At 43.2% G+C, this 18,836-nt stretch overlaps 1 protein-coding gene across 1 annotated transcript in view; it reads right to left on the bottom strand.

The window, feature by feature from the left end:
- MSH3 (mutS homolog 3) overlaps positions 1–18,836 on the bottom strand; it is a 175,942-nt gene that overhangs the window by 15,238 nt on the left and 141,868 nt on the right. Inside the window, exon 21 of the mRNA XM_070056340.1 lies at positions 2,969–3,155. Coding sequence (XP_069912441.1) covers positions 2,969–3,155 — 187 coding nt within the window. The remainder of the gene's footprint in view (positions 1–2,968; positions 3,156–18,836) is intronic.

Genomic DNA, 18,836 nt, shown 5'->3' with positions numbered 1-18,836 from the left:
AGCTAACATGGAACACCCACCCAGACAGACCACATCCTAAGCCACAGAACACACCTTAACAACTTTAGTAAGAGAATAAAAACCGTATGACGTCTGCCCTCTGACCTCAACGGAAGTAAGCTAGAAATCAATCACAGAAAGATATCTCAGAAACTTCAAAAACATGTGGAGAATAGAAAATATATTTCTAAATAACATATGGGTCCAAAAACTAAATATCAACAGAGATTTAAAAAAAATTTGACTCAAATGACGGATCTTATCAAAATTTGTGAGATACAGCAAAAGCAATGTTTGAAGGAAAATGTGTAGCACTGAAAACATACGATAAAAAAGAAAGGTCTGATTAATCATCTCATCTTCCACATTAGAACTCTAGAAGAGCAAGCTAAGCCCACTTTAAGTGGAAAAACAAAAATATAAAAACAAAAAGATAAATAGATGAAATTAAAGTAAGAAAACTATGCAGAAAATTAATGGAATCAAAAGGAGGTTCTTTGAAAAGGCCAAAAAAATTGAAAAGCCTCCAGCAAGGTAAGAAGAAAGAAGACACAAATGACTAATATCAGAAATGCAAGTAGACAAACCACTACAGATAACATAGCTAACATAAGGATAATAAAGAAATAATGTGGATAACTCTATGCTCACAGATTTGATAACCTAAGTGAAAATTCTCTAAAACGCAAGACCTTAATAGATACAATCTGTCAAAATTCACACAAAGAAAAACAGAAAATCTGAACAGGCCTGTATCTATTAAAGACATCAAATCAGTAATTAAAATCCTTCCCAAACAGAGAGCATCAGACCCAGATGTCTTCCCTGGTGACTGCTATCAAACACTTAATTCTAACAATTGTGTTCAAGCACATTCAGAAGGCAGCAACAGAGGGAACACGTTGGAAATCACTCTGTGACGCCAGCGTTGCTCTATGCCAGACTAGACAAACACATCATGAGAAAACTACAGGACAGTGTCTCTCATGAATACACATGCAAAAACCTCAACAAAATATTAGCAAACAGAATCCAATAGAGAATAATGGACTGCAACCAAGTGGGACTTGGGCCATCTTCCGCTGCCTTCCCAGGCATGTTTTCAGGGAGCTAGATTGGAAGTGGAGCAGCTGGGACGCAAACAGGCACCATGTGGGACGCCAGTATCCCATACAGGTGCCAGTTGAGAGAGATTGAGAGAGAGGTCTTCCACCTGCTGGGTCACTCCCCAAATGACTACAATGGCCAGAGTTGTGCCAATCCAAAGCCAGCAGCCAGGAGCTTCTTCTGGTTCTCCCACACAGGTGAAGCGGCCCAAGGACTCTGGCCATCTTCTACTGCTTTCCCAGGCCACAGCAGAGAGCTGGATTGGAAGTGAAGCAGCCTGGACTTGAACTAGTGTCCATATGGGATGCCGGCACTGTAGGCTGCGGCTTTACCTGCAACACCGCAGCGCCGGCCCCCTGCTCCACTTCTGATTCAGCTCCCTGCTAATGGCCTAGGAAAGTAGCAGGCAACAGCCCAAGTGCTTGGGCCCCTGCCACCCACATGGAGACCTGGAAGAAGCTCCTGTTTCCCGGCTTCAGCCTGGCTCAGTCCTGGCCGTTGCGGTCATTCAGGGAGTGAACCAGTGGATGGAAGATCTCTCTGTCTCTCCCTCTTGCTGTAACTCTGACTTTTAAATCAATCAATCAATCTTTTTTTAAAAAAAGGAGGAGCAGCCCGTCACTGGAACTAGGAGAGGCTGTAGCCTTCAGCAAGCTTTCCAGAGTGTCTTCCACCCCGCGTGCTTCCCAAGCTCGTGTCAACCTAGATGTCTGCCTGCGCTGCAGCGTTCCCAGCAGGGTCCTCAGGAACCACTCTTAGGAGGCCCAGAAGGACCAGCAGCCTCACCCAGCTTAGACCAAAGACCCTTAAGGAGCTGAGCCCTCAGGACTCAAGAAAGACTATCTTCCGAGGAAAAACAAGATGGCGGTCACACTTCAGAAGCAGGACAAAGAGCCAAACACTGAGAGGCACAGAAGTTGTGGCTTTTGGAAAGAAATATGAGTAAGAAAACATGTTTTTTTCTATGGGCTGTTTGAAGAAGACAGGAAAACGTGAAAATGCGAAGACAGAGATGAACAAAAGAGTAAGAAAATGGGGAATAAAACAGAAAAAGAAAACCTGAAGAGACACAGCTAAGGGGCAGGTGCTATGAGGGAGAGACAGAAGGGCAGAGACCAAAATGAACAGAGACTAAAGCACACGGGTGGGCGGTAACGAGACACGGTGACGGGAAGCCCGACACAGCACAGGTTCACACTGAGAGGATCCGAGGAGAGCTGTGCCACAGAGGCGCAAGGAGGTGAGGGCCAAGGTCTCACACTGAGGTCCTTCGGGGTACTGGAGAGAAAACGCATCTCCCAGAGCAGGAGTGCACTGGCTCCTGGTCTGTTCTCCAGGAACTGGGCTGCAGGTGTACGGACCCTGCTCTTGACTGAGATTCTGTCCAGGACAGTAAGACACAGTTCTGGAAGGAAATCTTGCCAAAGAGGCTTATTTTACTTCAGCAAAAGAAAGGCAAACTTGATTTTGGGTTAACGTATCTGAGTTCAGTGTGCAGCATTCTAATGACAAGCGACAAGGTTAGGGTCCACTACAACGAAGGTGACTCCGAGTATCTGAATCTGGGGTCAGGAAAACAACTCGCACAGTGCACACATTCAAGTACTGCATGGAGGTGGAGTGAGTACAGTCGATAATGAAGCATGGCATATTTCTAAATAATTAGGAGAATAAATTCCAAATGTCTCAACACAAAGAACGGTGAGGTTATGGGTCTATTGATCATGGAGCGCACTGTTTACATGTACCAAAACACCATATTGTGCCAATTATCACACCGTATACAATTATGACTGTCAATTAAAAATGATACTAATTTAAAAATTATTTCTTTAAAAGGCAGGCAGGGCAGGGCACTTACATCTCTAATAAAATACTCCAGAGTAGCATAAGCAATGGCGATTCCATCGTGAGTGCTGGTCCCTCTTCCCAGCTCATCCAGGATGACCAAGGACTGCGGTGTTGCTTGGCGGATAATTTCCGCTGTGTCTGTCAGTTCTTCCATAAATGTGCTCCGTCCTTTATATATGTTGTCTGCAGCACCCATTCTACAAATACAATGAAAACACCTTGGTTTTGCTCTCAACTATTTTATTAGCAAGCTAACTATTATTTTATCATCAATAAATATAAAAGATCAGTATCTTTCAAGCCAAAAATATCTGAAATTTTATTAAACCAAAGAAAACATGCTCGAAATAAACAGTAATCAACATCAACCTGTACCTTGTAGGGACATTCTTGGTAAAACAGAAGGTATTAAAGGAAAGTATCAGAGCTGGACTGTTTCTCACCAACAATCCCAACCAAAGTTTTGTCACTCCTGGGACCAAGCAATGCTTCTCTGTATTGCTGTGCTTAAAAGTCCATGAGTTGCTGGCATGGTGGCACAGTGAGTAAAGCCACTGCTTTTGATGCCAACATCCCATATGAGCACTGGCTTGGGTCCTGGCTGTCCACTTCCGATCCACCTTCCTGCTAAGGGCCTGGGAAAAGCAGTGGAAGACAGCCCAAGTGCTTGGGCCCCTGTCACTCACATGGGAAACCTGGAAGAAGTTCCTGGTTCCTAGCTTTGGCCTGGTCCAGCTCCAGCCATTGTGACCAAGTAGGGAGTGAAGATCTCTGTTTGTCTCTTCCCGGCTCCCTCTCTGTTACTCTAACTTCCAAAAAAAAAAAAAAAAAAAAAGTCTGCGAGTACCAAAATACTAGACAGTTAATGTGGTGGTTTTTTTTTTCAGTGTTTCCTTAAGAAGATTCCACACTGACACTGACACTGTGCATTAAAGTACCATGCATAAAATCACTTATTTATAAAAAGCTGTTTACTAGAATTACAATGTTTGTGACCTTGGAGAGCAGCGAATCCAGTTTCCCAAAGTGGATTTCATCAGTCAAGCACAGATGTCAAGACTTGGGCCCAAGACACTGACGGGCGTCTCTGGACTTTCTGGACCACACCACTGGTTTTGTCAGAGAAGGAAGAAACGAGCTCTCACTCCTTCCTTAACTGACTTAGCTGTGGATCCCAACCCTCCTTCCAGAGCTCCCTGTAATAACGTCCTACAGAACACATTCGGGAAGCATCTATTTAGTCAAAAGAACCTGAAAAAAAGAAAAGCAACCAGACAATACTGACTCCAGGTCATGCAGTTCATCGCAAACTCCAGGTTTAGGGTCCATTCACTGGTCACCTGGATGCCAGTAAGCACTTTCTCAGCGAAATGCCATCATCAACTTAGTTTTGCTACACTAGTTCACAAAGTGGGCACCTACATCACACTTGACCTCGGGCACCATAATTTACCTTTCATTCATGGAAAAGTCCTGGTAAAATGCAGCCTCACCCCAGTGTGTTGGCTGGAGCCCTGTGGCGGGGGAGACAGTGTGGGAGGCCCCAGATGGGGGTAGCTTTACACTGTTCTGGCGACCAGGGCATTCAGAAACTAATTAACTGCAAAGTTCTGACTCCAAGTGCTGTCAATTTTTTTTTTTTTTAAGATTTATTTTATCTATTTGAAAGAGTTACAGAGAGAAGTAGAGACAGAGAGAGAGGTCTTCCATCTGCTGGTTCACTTCCCAGATGTCTGCAACAGCTGGAGTTGCGCTGATTCGAAGCCAGAAGCCAGGAGCTTCCTCTGGGTCTCCCACGTGGGTGCAGGGGCCCAAGGACTTGGGCCATCTTCCACTGCTTTCCCAGGCCACAGCAGAGAGCTGAATCGGAAGTGGAGCAGTCAGGACTAGAACCAACGCCCATGTGTGATGCCGGTGCTTCAGGCCAGGGCTTTAACCCACTGTGCCACAGCGCTGGCTCCTGTCAATTTTATCCATTTAAAAATCAATAGGGCTGTCACTGTGGCATAGTGAGTAAAGTTGCTGCCTGTAGTGCTGGCATCCCATATGGGCGCTGGTTCGACTCCCGGCTACTCCACTTCCGATCCAGCATTCTGCTATGGCCTGGGAAAGCACCAGAAGATGGCCCAAGTCCTTGGCCCCTGCACCTGTGTGGGAGACAGGGAAAAAACTCCTGGCTCTTGGCCTTGAATCAGGTTAGTTCTGGCCATTGTGGCCATCAGGGGAGTGGAACAGAGGATGAAAGACCTCTCCCTCTCTCTTTTTCTCTGCCTCTCTGTAACCTTGCCTTTCAAATAAATAAATAAATCTATTTTTTAAAAAATCAATAAACACAAAACACAATTTCTGAAATGTTGCTCATTTAGAAGCATCCTAGCTACTCTAAGTTCAAACACTGCTTTTTTTCATCTCAATGTCCAATGTTTACTTTACTAATATTTTCCTTCCCCTCCCCCCAACCTCAGAGCAAGAAGATTAAACTTTCCTATCTCTAAAACCGTTCTGATCATCAGAATCCTAATGTTGGGCTCTCATTTACCATTTTTTTAAAATGGCTGTGAGGATCAGGGCGGGGCCAGGCCAAAGCCAGGATCCAGGAACCCCATTCTGGTCTCCCATGGGGTGCAGGGCCCAACCACTTGGGCCACCGTCCACTGCTTTCCCTGGTGCATTACAGGGAGCTGGACCTGAAACAGAGCAGCCAGGACTTGAACCATCGTCCCAGTATGGGATACTAGTACTGCAGGTGGGAGCAGCTTAACCAACTGTGTCACGATGCCAGACCCACCATTTTTAGGGGGACTTTATTCTCGACAGGTTGTGATCAAATTAACAAAAAGAAAACTTTGGCTGAGAATAAAACTCCCTGATGAGGGAACTATTTGGGCATCTGCTGGGGGAGAGACATATCCAACTGTGGAGGAAGTTCATAGCAGTGACAGTGATGGCAGTCAGAATAACTAATTCAGGTAGTGTGGCAGCTGGATATACATCAGCACCCAGAATTAAATGAAAACCTCAGAATGGCTGGGGAAAACGCATACGCATAGAGTGAAGGACAGGCAGTGGGAAAACTACAAAACCACCACCACAGAGTAAAGAGATAGAGATAAAAATCACTGAACAGAGCTAAACCAAGCAAAAGCTTACTTGGTATATTTGGATATTTGGTCCCCTTGGAGGGATTAAAACATTACAACCTTTACACAAGAAATGTTGTTCCAAAGAGGAACAAATGAAGAACAAAAAATACTGGAAATTAAAATATAGAAATCATTGTACAGTGAAATTAGCGTCAGATGCAGTGGAGGATCAAGTTTTTATTCTGGAAGACAAATTCAAAACTCTGAGCATGGTAAACAGAAAAGTCAAGGAATGCAAATTACACACAAATAATTTTTTTTTTTTTTGACAGGCAGAGTGGACAGTGAGAGAGAGAGAGAGACAGAGAGAAAGGTCTTCCTTTGCCGTTGGTTCACCCTCCAATGGCCACCGCGGCCGGCGCACCACACTGATCCGATGGCAGGAGCCAGGTGCTTCTCCTGGTCTCCCATGGGGTGCAGGGCCCAAGCACTTGGGCCATCCTCCACTGCACTCCCGGGCCACAGCAGAGAGCTGGCCTGGAAGAGGGGCAACCAGGACAGAATCCGCGCCCCGACCGGGACTAGAACCCGGGGTGCCGGCGCCGCAAGGCGGAGGATTAGCCTAGTGAGCCACGGCGCCGGCCCACACAAATAATTTTACAACACAGAGCCTAGGTCCTGAATGTTACATTTAATGGGAAGCACAGAAGACAAAAATAATGAAGGTAGAGAAATAAATGAAGAAAATACTCCAGAAGTGAAAAAAAGACAGCTTTCAACAGGAAGGTTCTATAAAATGATGATTAAGACTAAGCAGAAAAGACATCCATCTAGGGGCCGGCGGTGTGGTTTATCAGTGAAAGACACTGCCTGCAGTGCTGGCATCCCATGTGGGTGCTGGTTCGAGACCCGGCTGCTCCACCTCTGATCCAGCTCTCTGCTATGGCCTGGGAAAGCAGTGGAAGATGGCCCAAGTCCTTGGGCCCCTGCACCCATGTGGGAGACCTGGAGGAAGCTCAGTTGCAGCCAACTGGGGAGTGAACCAACAGATGGAAGACCTTTCTCTCTCTCTCTTTCTTTCCTTCTCTCTCTGTGTAACTCTGACTTTCAAACAAATAAATGAATAAATCTTTAAAAAAAAGAGACACCCATTTAAATACACTGATGAAATTTTACAGTGACAAGGGTTTTTCTTTTTTTAATCTTAAACAATTCAGAGAGAGAAAGGTCACTGCTGACAAAGGGATGAGACTCAGACCCTGGTGTCACTTTTCTTTCCTTTTTTTTATACGTTTTATTTATTTATTTTAGAGACAGAGTTACAGAGAGAGCTGGTCTTCGTTATATTTTTATTATGGAATTGTTCTGACTCTACTAATACGCCAGTGGTTTTCAAATATCGCCTTAGCTGTTAAGTCCTTTACTCACAGAAATTTTACTAGGAAACTCACTCTGCCAGTGAGATAAAATGAACAACAGCTTGGTCAAGGCCCCATGGACTCTCGGGTCCCTTCTCGCCACCCAGAGGTGCTCTGGGGGAACAGAGCATTAGGAGCCAATGCATTTTCCACTCGAACTCCAATTTCCATAGCATCGGTTGAATGAGCCATGTCCCCGGCAGAATGAAGGAACGCTGGCTCCTCGGGCAGGCGCCGCGGCTGCTGGGGGAGTACGTATCTGTGACTGTTTACTGACAAAAATGCTTCCCTAAGAAATGCGCGGTTCATTCTAGCTCAGCTACTCGGAACAGCTGAGTAGCACCTTATGATATGACTTTATCTTAAGTTTCTATCCTCATTTTCTCTTTGATCCAATGTGTTGGATGCCATTCTCCTCTCTTTTTATTCTGCTATATTATATACATTTCAGTAAATTTCCTAAAATTACTTTTTTAGAGTAAGACAGGATATGAACTAATTAGCAACAAAAAAGTTTATTTATCTCTAGATCAAACTAACAATCTTTTATAAGCCACATTACAGGACAAAGATTCTAAAATTTTTCTTAGGTTAGAATTTTTAAAGATTTAAGGAATTCCACATCTGTAATTATTTTATTCATATTCAAATGCAGTAAACAATGGAAAAGAATTCTTTAGGTTTCATCTTAGAGCTCTTTGCTCTGAGTAGACAGAAGGTCACAGTTATGTGATTAAGAAAAAAATCACTGGTATTTTTAGGAGTGGCGGCTGACTAATCTATCTAATCCCCTTTCTCCTCGCCTATAGCCCTCATATAGGTCAACTGAGCTTAAAAAAGCATCCGTGGAGACAAGAAATTATTACTCTTTTGAGTAACTTTCTAAAATCAAGAATATGCTGACAAAAAATTTGATGAAGAATTTGGTTTCATGAAATCCTGAGATAATACTCTAGATGTCTCTCACTTCTAGCAAGGAAGCTGCTCCTCTGTCCTTCCGAATCACAATCTCTGGGCCTTCTGCATGCAAGAGGCGAGTGTGAGGGAGGAAACTGCCATTAGCAGGGGGGACTTTTTTTTTCTTTTTCTTTTTTTTTTTTTTTTGACAGGCAGAGTGGACAGCGAGAGAGAGAGACAGAGAGAAAGGTCTTCCTTTTGCCATTGGTTCACCCTCCAATGGCCGCCGCGGTTGGCACACTGCGGCCAGCACACCGCGCTGATCCGATGGCAGGAGCCAGGTGCTTCTCCTGGTCTCCCATGGGGTGCAGGGCCCAAGCACTTGGGCCATCCTCCACTGCACTCCCTGGCCACAGCAGAGAGCTGGCCTGGAAGAGGGGCAACCGGGACAGAACCCGGCGCCCCGACCGGGACTAGAACCTGGTGTGCCGGCACCGCAAGGCAGAGGATTAGCCTAGTGAACCGCGGCGTTGGCCGGAATTTTTTCATATTGAGTAATAAACACTTGTAGCTTAAACACTAAAATTATTAAATAAAGGTAAAGATAAGTTACACTAGGATTCTACAATATATTTTGTGTGCCCTTAAAAAAATTTGTGATAATTGGGGCCGGTGCCGTGGCTCACTTTGTTAATCCTCCGCCTGCGGCGCGCTGGCAACCCATATGGGCACCGGTTCTAGTCCCGGTTACTCCTCTTCCAGTCCAGCTCTCTGCTGTGGCCCGGGAGTGGAGTGGAGGATGGCCCAAGTGCTTGGGCCCTGCACCCCATGGGAGACCAGGAGGAAGCACCTGACTCCCGGCTTCGGATCGGCGCAGCGCTGGCCACAGCGGCCATTTGGGGAGTGAAGCAATGGAAGGAAGACCTTTCTCTCTGTCTCTCTGTCTATAACTCTACCTGTCAAATAAAAAAATTTTTTTTGTGATAAAACATATACAAGGGTACTTCAAAAGGCTCATGGAAAATTGGAATTAAAAGAGAAGTTTATGGGGCGGGTATCTGACACAGGAGTTAAGATTCCGCTTGGGATAGCCACACCGCATACTGGTGTGCTTGGATTCAAGCTGCAGCTCCATTTCTGATCCTGCTTCCTGCTAACACGTACCCTAGGAGGCAGCAGAGAAGGGCTCAGGAGGTGGGCCCACCACCCATGTGGGAGGCCTGGACTGAGCTCCTGGCTCCTGGCTAGAACCTTTTCATTGTCCTGCCTATAAACTCTACCCTGTTTTCCACCTCGTGAACTTGCTTATCCTAAAGATCTCATGTAAACAGAATCACAAGAGATTTTTCTCTTCAGTGCTTTACTGTATAGAAGAATTTTAAGTTAGCTTATTTTGCCTTCTTTCTAAAACTGACGATGGTTCCCATTTACTTCACTTACTGTGAACATTTGCAGAATTTGTCTGGTATTAGTCATTTCTGCCTAAGTTTCTTTTTTTTGTATCTTCTGTAAATTTTACAAAAGAAAAATAATCTACTAAATAAATAAGTATTTTAATCTCTGTAAAAAATGGTAGAACAAGAAAAAAAAATTAAAGTCCAAGAAGAAGAAAAGCTACAGAAGAACACCAGCGACTGGGAGATGTTTAGTCACCCATGGCATTTCAAAGGCATAACAAACACTAAGCAGTAAATTGCTTTTACATTTTGTTCAGCAAAAGTACCAACCCAGAAAGGGAATGAAGTCACCATGATTTACTACTAGATGAGAGCCATTCTGAAAAGCCTGGAAGGCCATATGTAGACAACAGCACTGCCCAGGTGGGGGAATTACAGACGATTTAAGGTTTTCTTTTTTGAGCTTTTCTAAAGCAGTTTTAAATTTTGCAGAATGAATCAACACCTGTGTAACCAGAAAAACAGCTTTTTAAAAATAAATGATGCATTTAAAAACAGTTTATAATATATTGTATCATGACAAGGCAGAATGAACAGTAAATACCAGCTTTCTTCTAGCAATGTCAAACATTTTATTAGCATTGATTTAATTACTCCAATAGTCGAGAAAAATGTTTCTTTCTCTAGTATAGTCCTTTTACTAAGTTTCAACCAGAACACACTAAAGTGTTTAAAGTTAATTTATAAAGTTAAAATAACGAACTGCAAATATAACCAATATTTCAGTTTCAATGAAGAGGCTGTTGAGAACTCAGACAGTTACCTCGGAAAATGTTAAACTTGTGTTGGCACACATGCCGCCCTGTTCACAGGAGCTGTCTACAAAGCAGGTACAAGCTACAAGAAGGAACGGGTGTTCGCCTGTCCAAGGGACTCCGCTGTGTCGACGGGGCCACTCCCTGAGGATGTCCCAAGAACAGCAAAGGAGAAAACAGAACCAATCCTCTCACCCAAACTTAGCTATGCATGTGAAAAACACAGATAATTAGGGCTGCAAGGGAAGATAAGATCATGCAGTCAACAGGACTAAAATTAATCAGTTAATTAATAAGATCAATAGCACGTAACCCAAGGTGACCACAGGATGTATACATAATGACCCTAGGCAAAGCACCGTATCTCTGATCCTCGGTCCTTCTTCTTGTTGGGAGTTGACATTGAAACAAGGGATCACAGTCACTTGCAGAGATTCTTTTCATTTAGGTTTTCATTTATTTAAAGATGTATTTAATTGATTTGAAAGACACAGTTACAGAGAGAGGGAGACACAAAGAGAGAGGTCTTCCATCTACTGGTTCATTCCTCAAATGGCCACAATAGCTGGGGCTGGGCCACACTTAAGTCATGAGTCAGGAGCTTCTTCTGGGCTCCCACAGGAGTTCAGAGGCCCAAGCACCTGGGCCATCCTCCACTGCCTTCCCAGGTGCATTAGCAAGGAGCTGGACTGGAAGTGGAGCAGCTGGGACTCAAACCAGCGCCCATACTGGATGTTGGCAATGTAGGTGGCGGCTTAACCCGCTACACCACAATGCTGGCCCCAGAGTTTCTTAAAAACAAAGTTCAAGAGGAAAATAGAAAAAAGAGAGTATGTTAAATCCATAATATAAAAAAAAAAGAATGATAATATCAGGACAGAAATGAATGAAACTAAAAACTGGAAAGCAGAAAAAAAAGTCAACAGGACCAAAGAAAGCTAGTTGTTTGAAAAGATCCATAAAACTGACGAACCTCTAGCAAGGCAGCTGAGAAGAAACGAGAGAAGGCACAAATCGCTAGTGTCAAAAGTTAAAGAGAAGACACCACTACTGATACAGTGGACATTAAAAAGATAGTAAAGGAATATTATGAATAAAGTCATGTCTACAAATATGGTAGAATGAAACAGACCAATTCCTTAAAAGATTCACCTCCCAAAACTCATATAAGAAACAGAAAATTTCAATAGGCCTGTATCTATTATATAAATTGAATTAATAATTAATAACCTTCCCAAACGGAACAAATGGCTTCACTGGTGAATTCTACCAAATTAATTCAGAAGTGAAGTAGAGAGAAAATTTCATATCTGTTTTTATCGGGCCAGAATTCCTCTCATGCCAGGGCAGACAAAGGTAGAGTAAGAGAACAGCAGATCAGCATCTCCCATAAATAGAGATGCAGATATCCTAAACAAACAACTAGCGAACAGAATGCAACAATTTATAAAAAAATTACACGTCACGACCAAGTGGGATTTATCTCAAATATGTAAAGCTGGTTTAGCATCTGGAACATAAATGAAATGAATGTATACTGAAATGAATGTAATCCATCACATTAACAGGTTAAAGAACAAGCACATGATCGTATCAACAGATGCAGAGAACGCACTTGCAAAATCCAACACCCATTCATAATCCAACACCCATTCATAACAACAGGAATAGAGGGGAATGTCTTCTACCTGACCAAGTGTATCTACAGTGAACATGATGAGGGTGAGAGGCTCAAAGCACTCCCAGCAGGATTAGGAACAAGCAAAAGTATCTACTCTTACTACAACCTTTCACCATCACATCAGAAGTTTCAACTAATGCAATAATGTAACATGAGAAAGCAAAGTAATATGGACTGTGGAGAAAGAAAAGAGGGTCCTTATTCTCAAATGACATCGCCATTATGTTGAAAACAAAACAAAACAAAAAACTGACAAAAGAAAAAAAAAACTCCTGGAATAAGTGACCAGAACAAAGATTTAGGAAACAAAATTAACACAGAAAAATCAACTGCTTCCCTATATGCCACAAATGAAGAAGCAGAATTTGGAATTTAAAATGCAATACTATTTACATTAGCAACCCAAGATAAAACAAAAAACCCACTTAGGTATTCCTACAAAATATGTAAAAGATCTATACAAGAAAAACTACAAAAGCTGATGAAAGGCAATTTTAAAAAGGGTCAAATAAATAGGAAGATACTTCATACTCATGGATTCAAAGACTCAATACTGTCAAGATGGCAGTCCTTCCCAAGTTGAGTATACATCCAATGCAATACCAAAAAAAATCCCACCACAGCATCCTGAGGAATCAGCAAACTGATTCTAAAGTCTATATGGAGAGGCGCAAGACCCAGCATATCAACACAACACTGAAGGGAAGAAAGTCGCAGCACTGACGTGTCTGACTTCAAGACTACCATGTGACTGGTGATCAAGATCACGTGCTGTTGGCAGAAGAATACACAGATAAACAGACCAGAATAAAAAGCTCAGAAACAGAAACACATTAGTAGAGTCAACTGATCTTTGACAAAGGGGCCACGACAATGCAATGGAGCAAAGACAGTCTTTTCCGCCATTGATACTGGAACAACTGGTCGTCCACGAGCAGGAAAGAATCCAGATAGATGCTACACACTTCCTAAGAATGAGTTCAAAATGAATCGTGGATCTAAACCTAAAATGCTCGACTATGAAACTCCTAAAACATAGTAGAAGCCCTCAAGCATGGTGACAATTTCACGATCCATGAATGAAAGAGGGAAAAGCTAGACTTTATTAAAGTATTCTGCTTTGCAAGAGACAAGCTGAGGACAATAAGAAGATAGGCCCAGAGATTAAAATATTTTCAAAAGACACTTCTGAAAACTGTTATCCAAATATACAAAAAAAAACCTTAAAACTCAATAATAAGAAAATAAAGAGATTTAAAAATGGACCAGACACCTTAACAGACACCTCAGGAAGCAAGATACAAAGACGGCAAATAAACTTATGAAAACAAGATGTATCATCAGGGAAATGAAAACTGCAACTATAAACACTCTTTATAACCCAGCAATCAGGATCCTTGACATTTACCTAAACGAGTGAAAAACATACATCCACACAAAAACCCTCACACAGCAGCTTCATTTCTGACTGTCAAAGCTTAGAAGCAGGGGCCAGTGTTGTGGTGCTGCAGGTTAAACCACCACATGTCATGGCAGTATCCCATATCCGAGTGTTTGTTCGAGACCCATTGGCTGCACTGCAGATGCAGCTTCCCGTCAATGTGCCTGGGAAGGCAGCAGACGATGACCCAAGTATTTGGGTCCCTGCCATCCATTTGGGAGACCTGCACAGCGATCCTTGCTCTTGGCTGCAGCCAGACCAACCGCTGGCTGTTGTAATCATTCAGGGAGCAAAGCCACAAATGGAAGATCCCACCATTCTCTCCCCTGCCAACCTGGTCTCTCCCTCTTTCTCTGTTGCTCTGCCTTTCAAATAAATAAAACTTCAAAAAAAAAAAAAAAAAAAAAAAAACAACCTTAGGTGCCACTAAGATGTATTTTAGTGGGTGAAGGGATAAACTGTGGTATAACCAGACAATGGAATATAATTAAATGCTAAAAAGAAATGAGATACCAAGCCCCCAAAAGAAGTGGAGGAAACTTAAATTACTAAGTGAAGTAAATGAATTAATGAAGTGAAATGAGTGATTACTAAGTGAAGGAAATCTAAATCCTGCATGATTCCAACTACGCAACAGTCTCAGAAGGCAAAACCACAGAGACGGTAAAAAGATGGGTGGCTGTCAGCAGCTGTGCAGGGAGAGGGAGGGTTGAACAGGTGAAACACAGAGATCTGTAGGGCTATGAAATACTTCTACGACAGAATAGTGGATACACGTCACACATTTGTCTGAACCCTAGAATGTTCAAAAGCAACAGTGAGCCCTTATGAGAACTATGGGCTTTGGGTAATAGTAATGTGTCCATGTAGGATCATCAATTACAACAAACCAACCACTTTAGTGGGGGATGTTGATTAAGAGGGAATAAACAGAGGCAGCGGTATGTGGGAAACCTCTGTACTGTTCTCTTAATTTTGATACGTACCTAAAAGTGCTCTAAAAAAAATTTTTAAAAACTAGAGTTCAAGGGCCATTTCATCAATGCTCACTACAACAACGTCTCTAGGGAAACCACATTTAAGAGATTTGACTGAGACACCAGATGGAAGCAAACTTTCAGATGACTTTGAGGCAGCTGATCAAAGAGCAGGTGTACAATTCATTTCCTATCACAAAGATGAAGAGAACCTGCCATCTCTAGACACAGCGACAGCAGCTAAATGAATCAGCAGCCATCCACAAGGCAACATTTCTGATGCCAACAAACTGTAACTTATTCATGCAGTAAAAGGCCACTTATGTAGTTTTTAGAGATGCTATTTACCACCCATTAGAGGATGTACACCAATTTAAGATGTTTTTCCTTTAGTCTTTGAAGAATGTACTTTGCTTAGAGTACAATATTCCACAGTAGGTGCTTACTAAATATTTTCTGAACCGAACTAAATTGAGCAAACAAATCAGTTACCATCCACACCATCAAAAGCAAACAAACATTCAAAATAATTTAAGAACTTGAATGCCTACTGTCTCCTAAGTCTCTTTTGGAAAAACCTCAGGGTGCCCTGAGCACATGGCGCCTCTGATACTGAATACCAGTTGGGGGCTATTGCGGGCAGCGTGGCTCAGAAACTAAACGGGGACCAGTCACTGTGAACATCCATTTCCACCCAATATTTAGCTGGTATAAATAGAAGTAAATGATGCCAGCAGTAGAGGTCTAGTGGTTTGCTTTCTTCAAACTACTCTCTAACCAGACTTAATAACTGACTGTTTTTTGAAAGCTTAATTATTGAATCTAAAAGCTGAATGAGCTTTAAGTTTACATTCATCAGGATAACAAATGACAAATCTTATCTCAGAGATGCACTCTAGGATGATAACGCATGCATCACAATACAAATATACCAATTAATACTCTGGTTTCTCTTCTGATCATATAAATCTTTCACCTTTTAAATATACCAATTAAAGTCAATTGTATAAGGATACTTCAGTGTTTATGGGAAAAGGATGTTATGAAAAACTACACATGGATTCCAATTTTTTTAATATCAAACCAAACATCTTTTAATTCTGTTTTTCTATAAACTTTAGAAGTATGCTGCTATGTTTGCCGAAACTCTCTTGAAAAAATAAATGTTGGTGGTAGGTATTTATTTTAATGGTTAAAACTCCATGGTGGTGGTGGGGGGTGCCAGTGCTGTAGCACAGTGGGTTAAAGCCCTGGCTTGAAGCACTTGCATCCCATATAGGCACCGGTTCTAGTCCCAGCTGTTCCTCTTCCAATCCAGCTCTCTGCCATGGCCTGGGAAAGCAGTGGAAGATGGCCCAAGTCCTTGGGCCCCTGCACCCACGTGGAAGACCCAGAAGCTGCTGGCTCCCAGCTCCTAGCTCCGGATCGGCGCAGCTCTGGCCGTTGTGGCCATCTGGGGAGTGAACCAGCGGATGGAAGACCTCTCTCTCTGTCTCTACCTCTCTCTGTAACTCTTTCAAATAAATAAAATAAATCTTTAAAACAAACAAACAAAAACTCCAACAAACAAACAAAAACTCCATGGAGGCCAGCATCATGGCATAGCGGTTTAAGACACCACCTGTGATGCCGGCAACTAATATAAGCTCTGGTTCAAGTCCCAGCTGCTCCACTTCCAATCCAGCTCCCTGCTAATGCACGTGAGAAAACAGAGGAGGATGGCCCAAATGCTTGGGTCCCTGCACCCACATGGAAGACTGGGAAGAAGTTTCTGGTTCTTGGTTTCAGCATGGTCCAGCCTAAGCTGCTGTAACCATTTGGGGAATGAAACAACAAGTCTAAGATCTCTTTTTTGTCCCTCCCTCTAACTCTTCAAAAATTATATGTGTGTGTGTGTGTGTGCATGCGCGTGTGTGTGTATGTATGTATCTATATATATAATAAAATAAAAAAACCTCTCCTATCACAGAGTGCAGTGCCCTGGGTTCAAGATCTGACTCTGCTGCTGACTCCAGCTTCCTGCAAATGCAGGTTTTGAGAGGCAGCAGGGACGGCTCAAGTACTTGGGTTTCTGCCATTGCATGGGAAGACCCGACTGAGTTCCCAGCTCCTGCTTTGGTCTGGCCCAGTTCTTGCTGGTCACTGCAGACATGTGGAGAAAGAGCCAGCAACGGGAGCTCTGACTCTATCCATCTGCCTCTCTGCCTCTAAAATAAACAAGCAGGTAAACCTGCTTGAAATCTGCTTGTTACTCAGGGAAAGGTTCCTGTGAGGTTACAATATTCAGAAAAAAGGTTCCTGACCTCCTGTGTATTTACAGCTTTGCATCCACTTAATTACTCTAGCACACTGCAGGCCTTCAGGGACCATTCATGGAAGATACAAATTTAAACAGGGTCGTTTAAATGATTATCTTAGCATACCAAAATAACCAATTTAAAGACAACATTTGGAGTCAAATATTATGCAAATATCTCATTCTGCTGGATTGCAATTTTCTTTCTTCGGGCACAAAAAGGGTTTGAAGTGACTTAGAATAAAAATGTGTTTTTAATAGAAGAATTACAATGAATATGAAGCTAAGACTACAAGCCATATAGTAGATGCTCAAATTTGGGACAGCAAATTAAGTATGAGTTCTTAAAATGCCAATTCTTGGGAATCAAACTAGAAATTCCAATTAAAAAAGATGTGAGATACAGCTTTGAAAACAGCATTTTTAACAAGCAGCTGCCCTAAGAATCATGCTAAAGAAATACTGTGAGAAGAGAAACCACATTGGTTTCCATACCTGAGCCTTGGCTTTAGCTCTTGCTGCCTTGGCAGCCAAGGCAAAAATGAATTAAACAGGAAGCAGAAATTGGCCGATACTGGAACCTGGCAGTTTGTCAGAGAAGAACAATAAATTGCCTCAAATCTTTTTTTTTTTTTTTTTTTTTTTTTTTGTAAATAGGCAAAGACATGGAGAGAAAACTATTCCCGAGCACTGATAAAAAAATAATTTACCAGATGGCACTTGTATGAAGGACACTGAGTAACAGAAATGGCAACACGCTCATGAGCAGTTCTGGGGAATACACAGAAACAGCACCAACGGGTACTTATTTTTCCAGTAGAATTCTAGGCACCAGGACAGAGTTTTACACACTGCTGGTGGGATTCTAAGCTGGTAAAGCCTCCTCAGAGACCATAAAGGCGCATGTACCCCACAATCCAGCAATTCCCCTCTGAGATACAGAAAAATTCAACCAGGCATGCTAGGACAAGTGTGTGACACGAGTGACCAGTACTGCCTGTACCTGCAAAAATGAGGGAAAATGTGTGAACCGTGGTGCGTGCACACGACGGGAGGTCGTAATCAGGGAAAGGAAGACACTAGAAACGTCTGTACTCATAGGAATCTCACAAAGGTAACACTGAGGGGGAAATCACTCGCAGAGAACAGACCCTGCAGCGCCCTGCACAGAAAGTTTAAAGCACACCAAATGATTCTGTGCATTGCTTCAGAAACGCCCATACAGAAAAATGCACGGGATGAACAGCAAAGTCAAGGACAAGCCTTTGCTCTGGATGGCGCGGTGAGCCGTGAGACGGGAGGATCAGGGGTCCAACCGCACTGGTTAGCGGAGTGGTCGGTATGTGGACCACTGTTACACATCTGAATCGTGTGATAGTAAACAAATGGACCGCATGAAGGCACGCTGTCAAGCTATATCCTGGTAGATCCAGGGATACAACTGAACGTGGTCCACACGGTGCTGACAGGGAGACAGGGAGGACAGGGGAAAGGGCCTGCACGGGCTGGGGGAAGTGCTTTCCACCCTGACCATGTTTTAAAATGATCTGTGATACTTTGCCGACACCGCGGCTCACTAGGCTAATCCTCCACCTTGCGGCGCCGGCACACCAGGTTCTAGTCCCGGTCAGGGCACCGGATTCTGTCCCGGTTGCCCCTCTTCCAGGCCAGCTCTCTGCTGTGGCCCGGGAGTGCAGTGGAGGATGGCCCAAGTGCTTGGGCCCTGCACCCCATGGGAGACCAGGAGAAGTACCTGGCTCCTGCCTTCGGGTCAGTGCGGTGCGCCGGCCGTGGCGGCCATTGGAGGGAGAACCAACGGCAAAGGAAGACCTTTCTCTCTGTCTCTCTCTCTCACTGTCCACTCTGCTTGTGT

The sequence above is a fragment of the Oryctolagus cuniculus genome, chromosome 14 (genome assembly GCF_964237555.1).
Source record: "Oryctolagus cuniculus chromosome 14, mOryCun1.1, whole genome shotgun sequence".
Taxonomy (NCBI): Eukaryota; Metazoa; Chordata; class Mammalia; order Lagomorpha; family Leporidae; genus Oryctolagus; species Oryctolagus cuniculus.
This window is presented reverse-complemented; position numbering and strand designations above follow the sequence as displayed.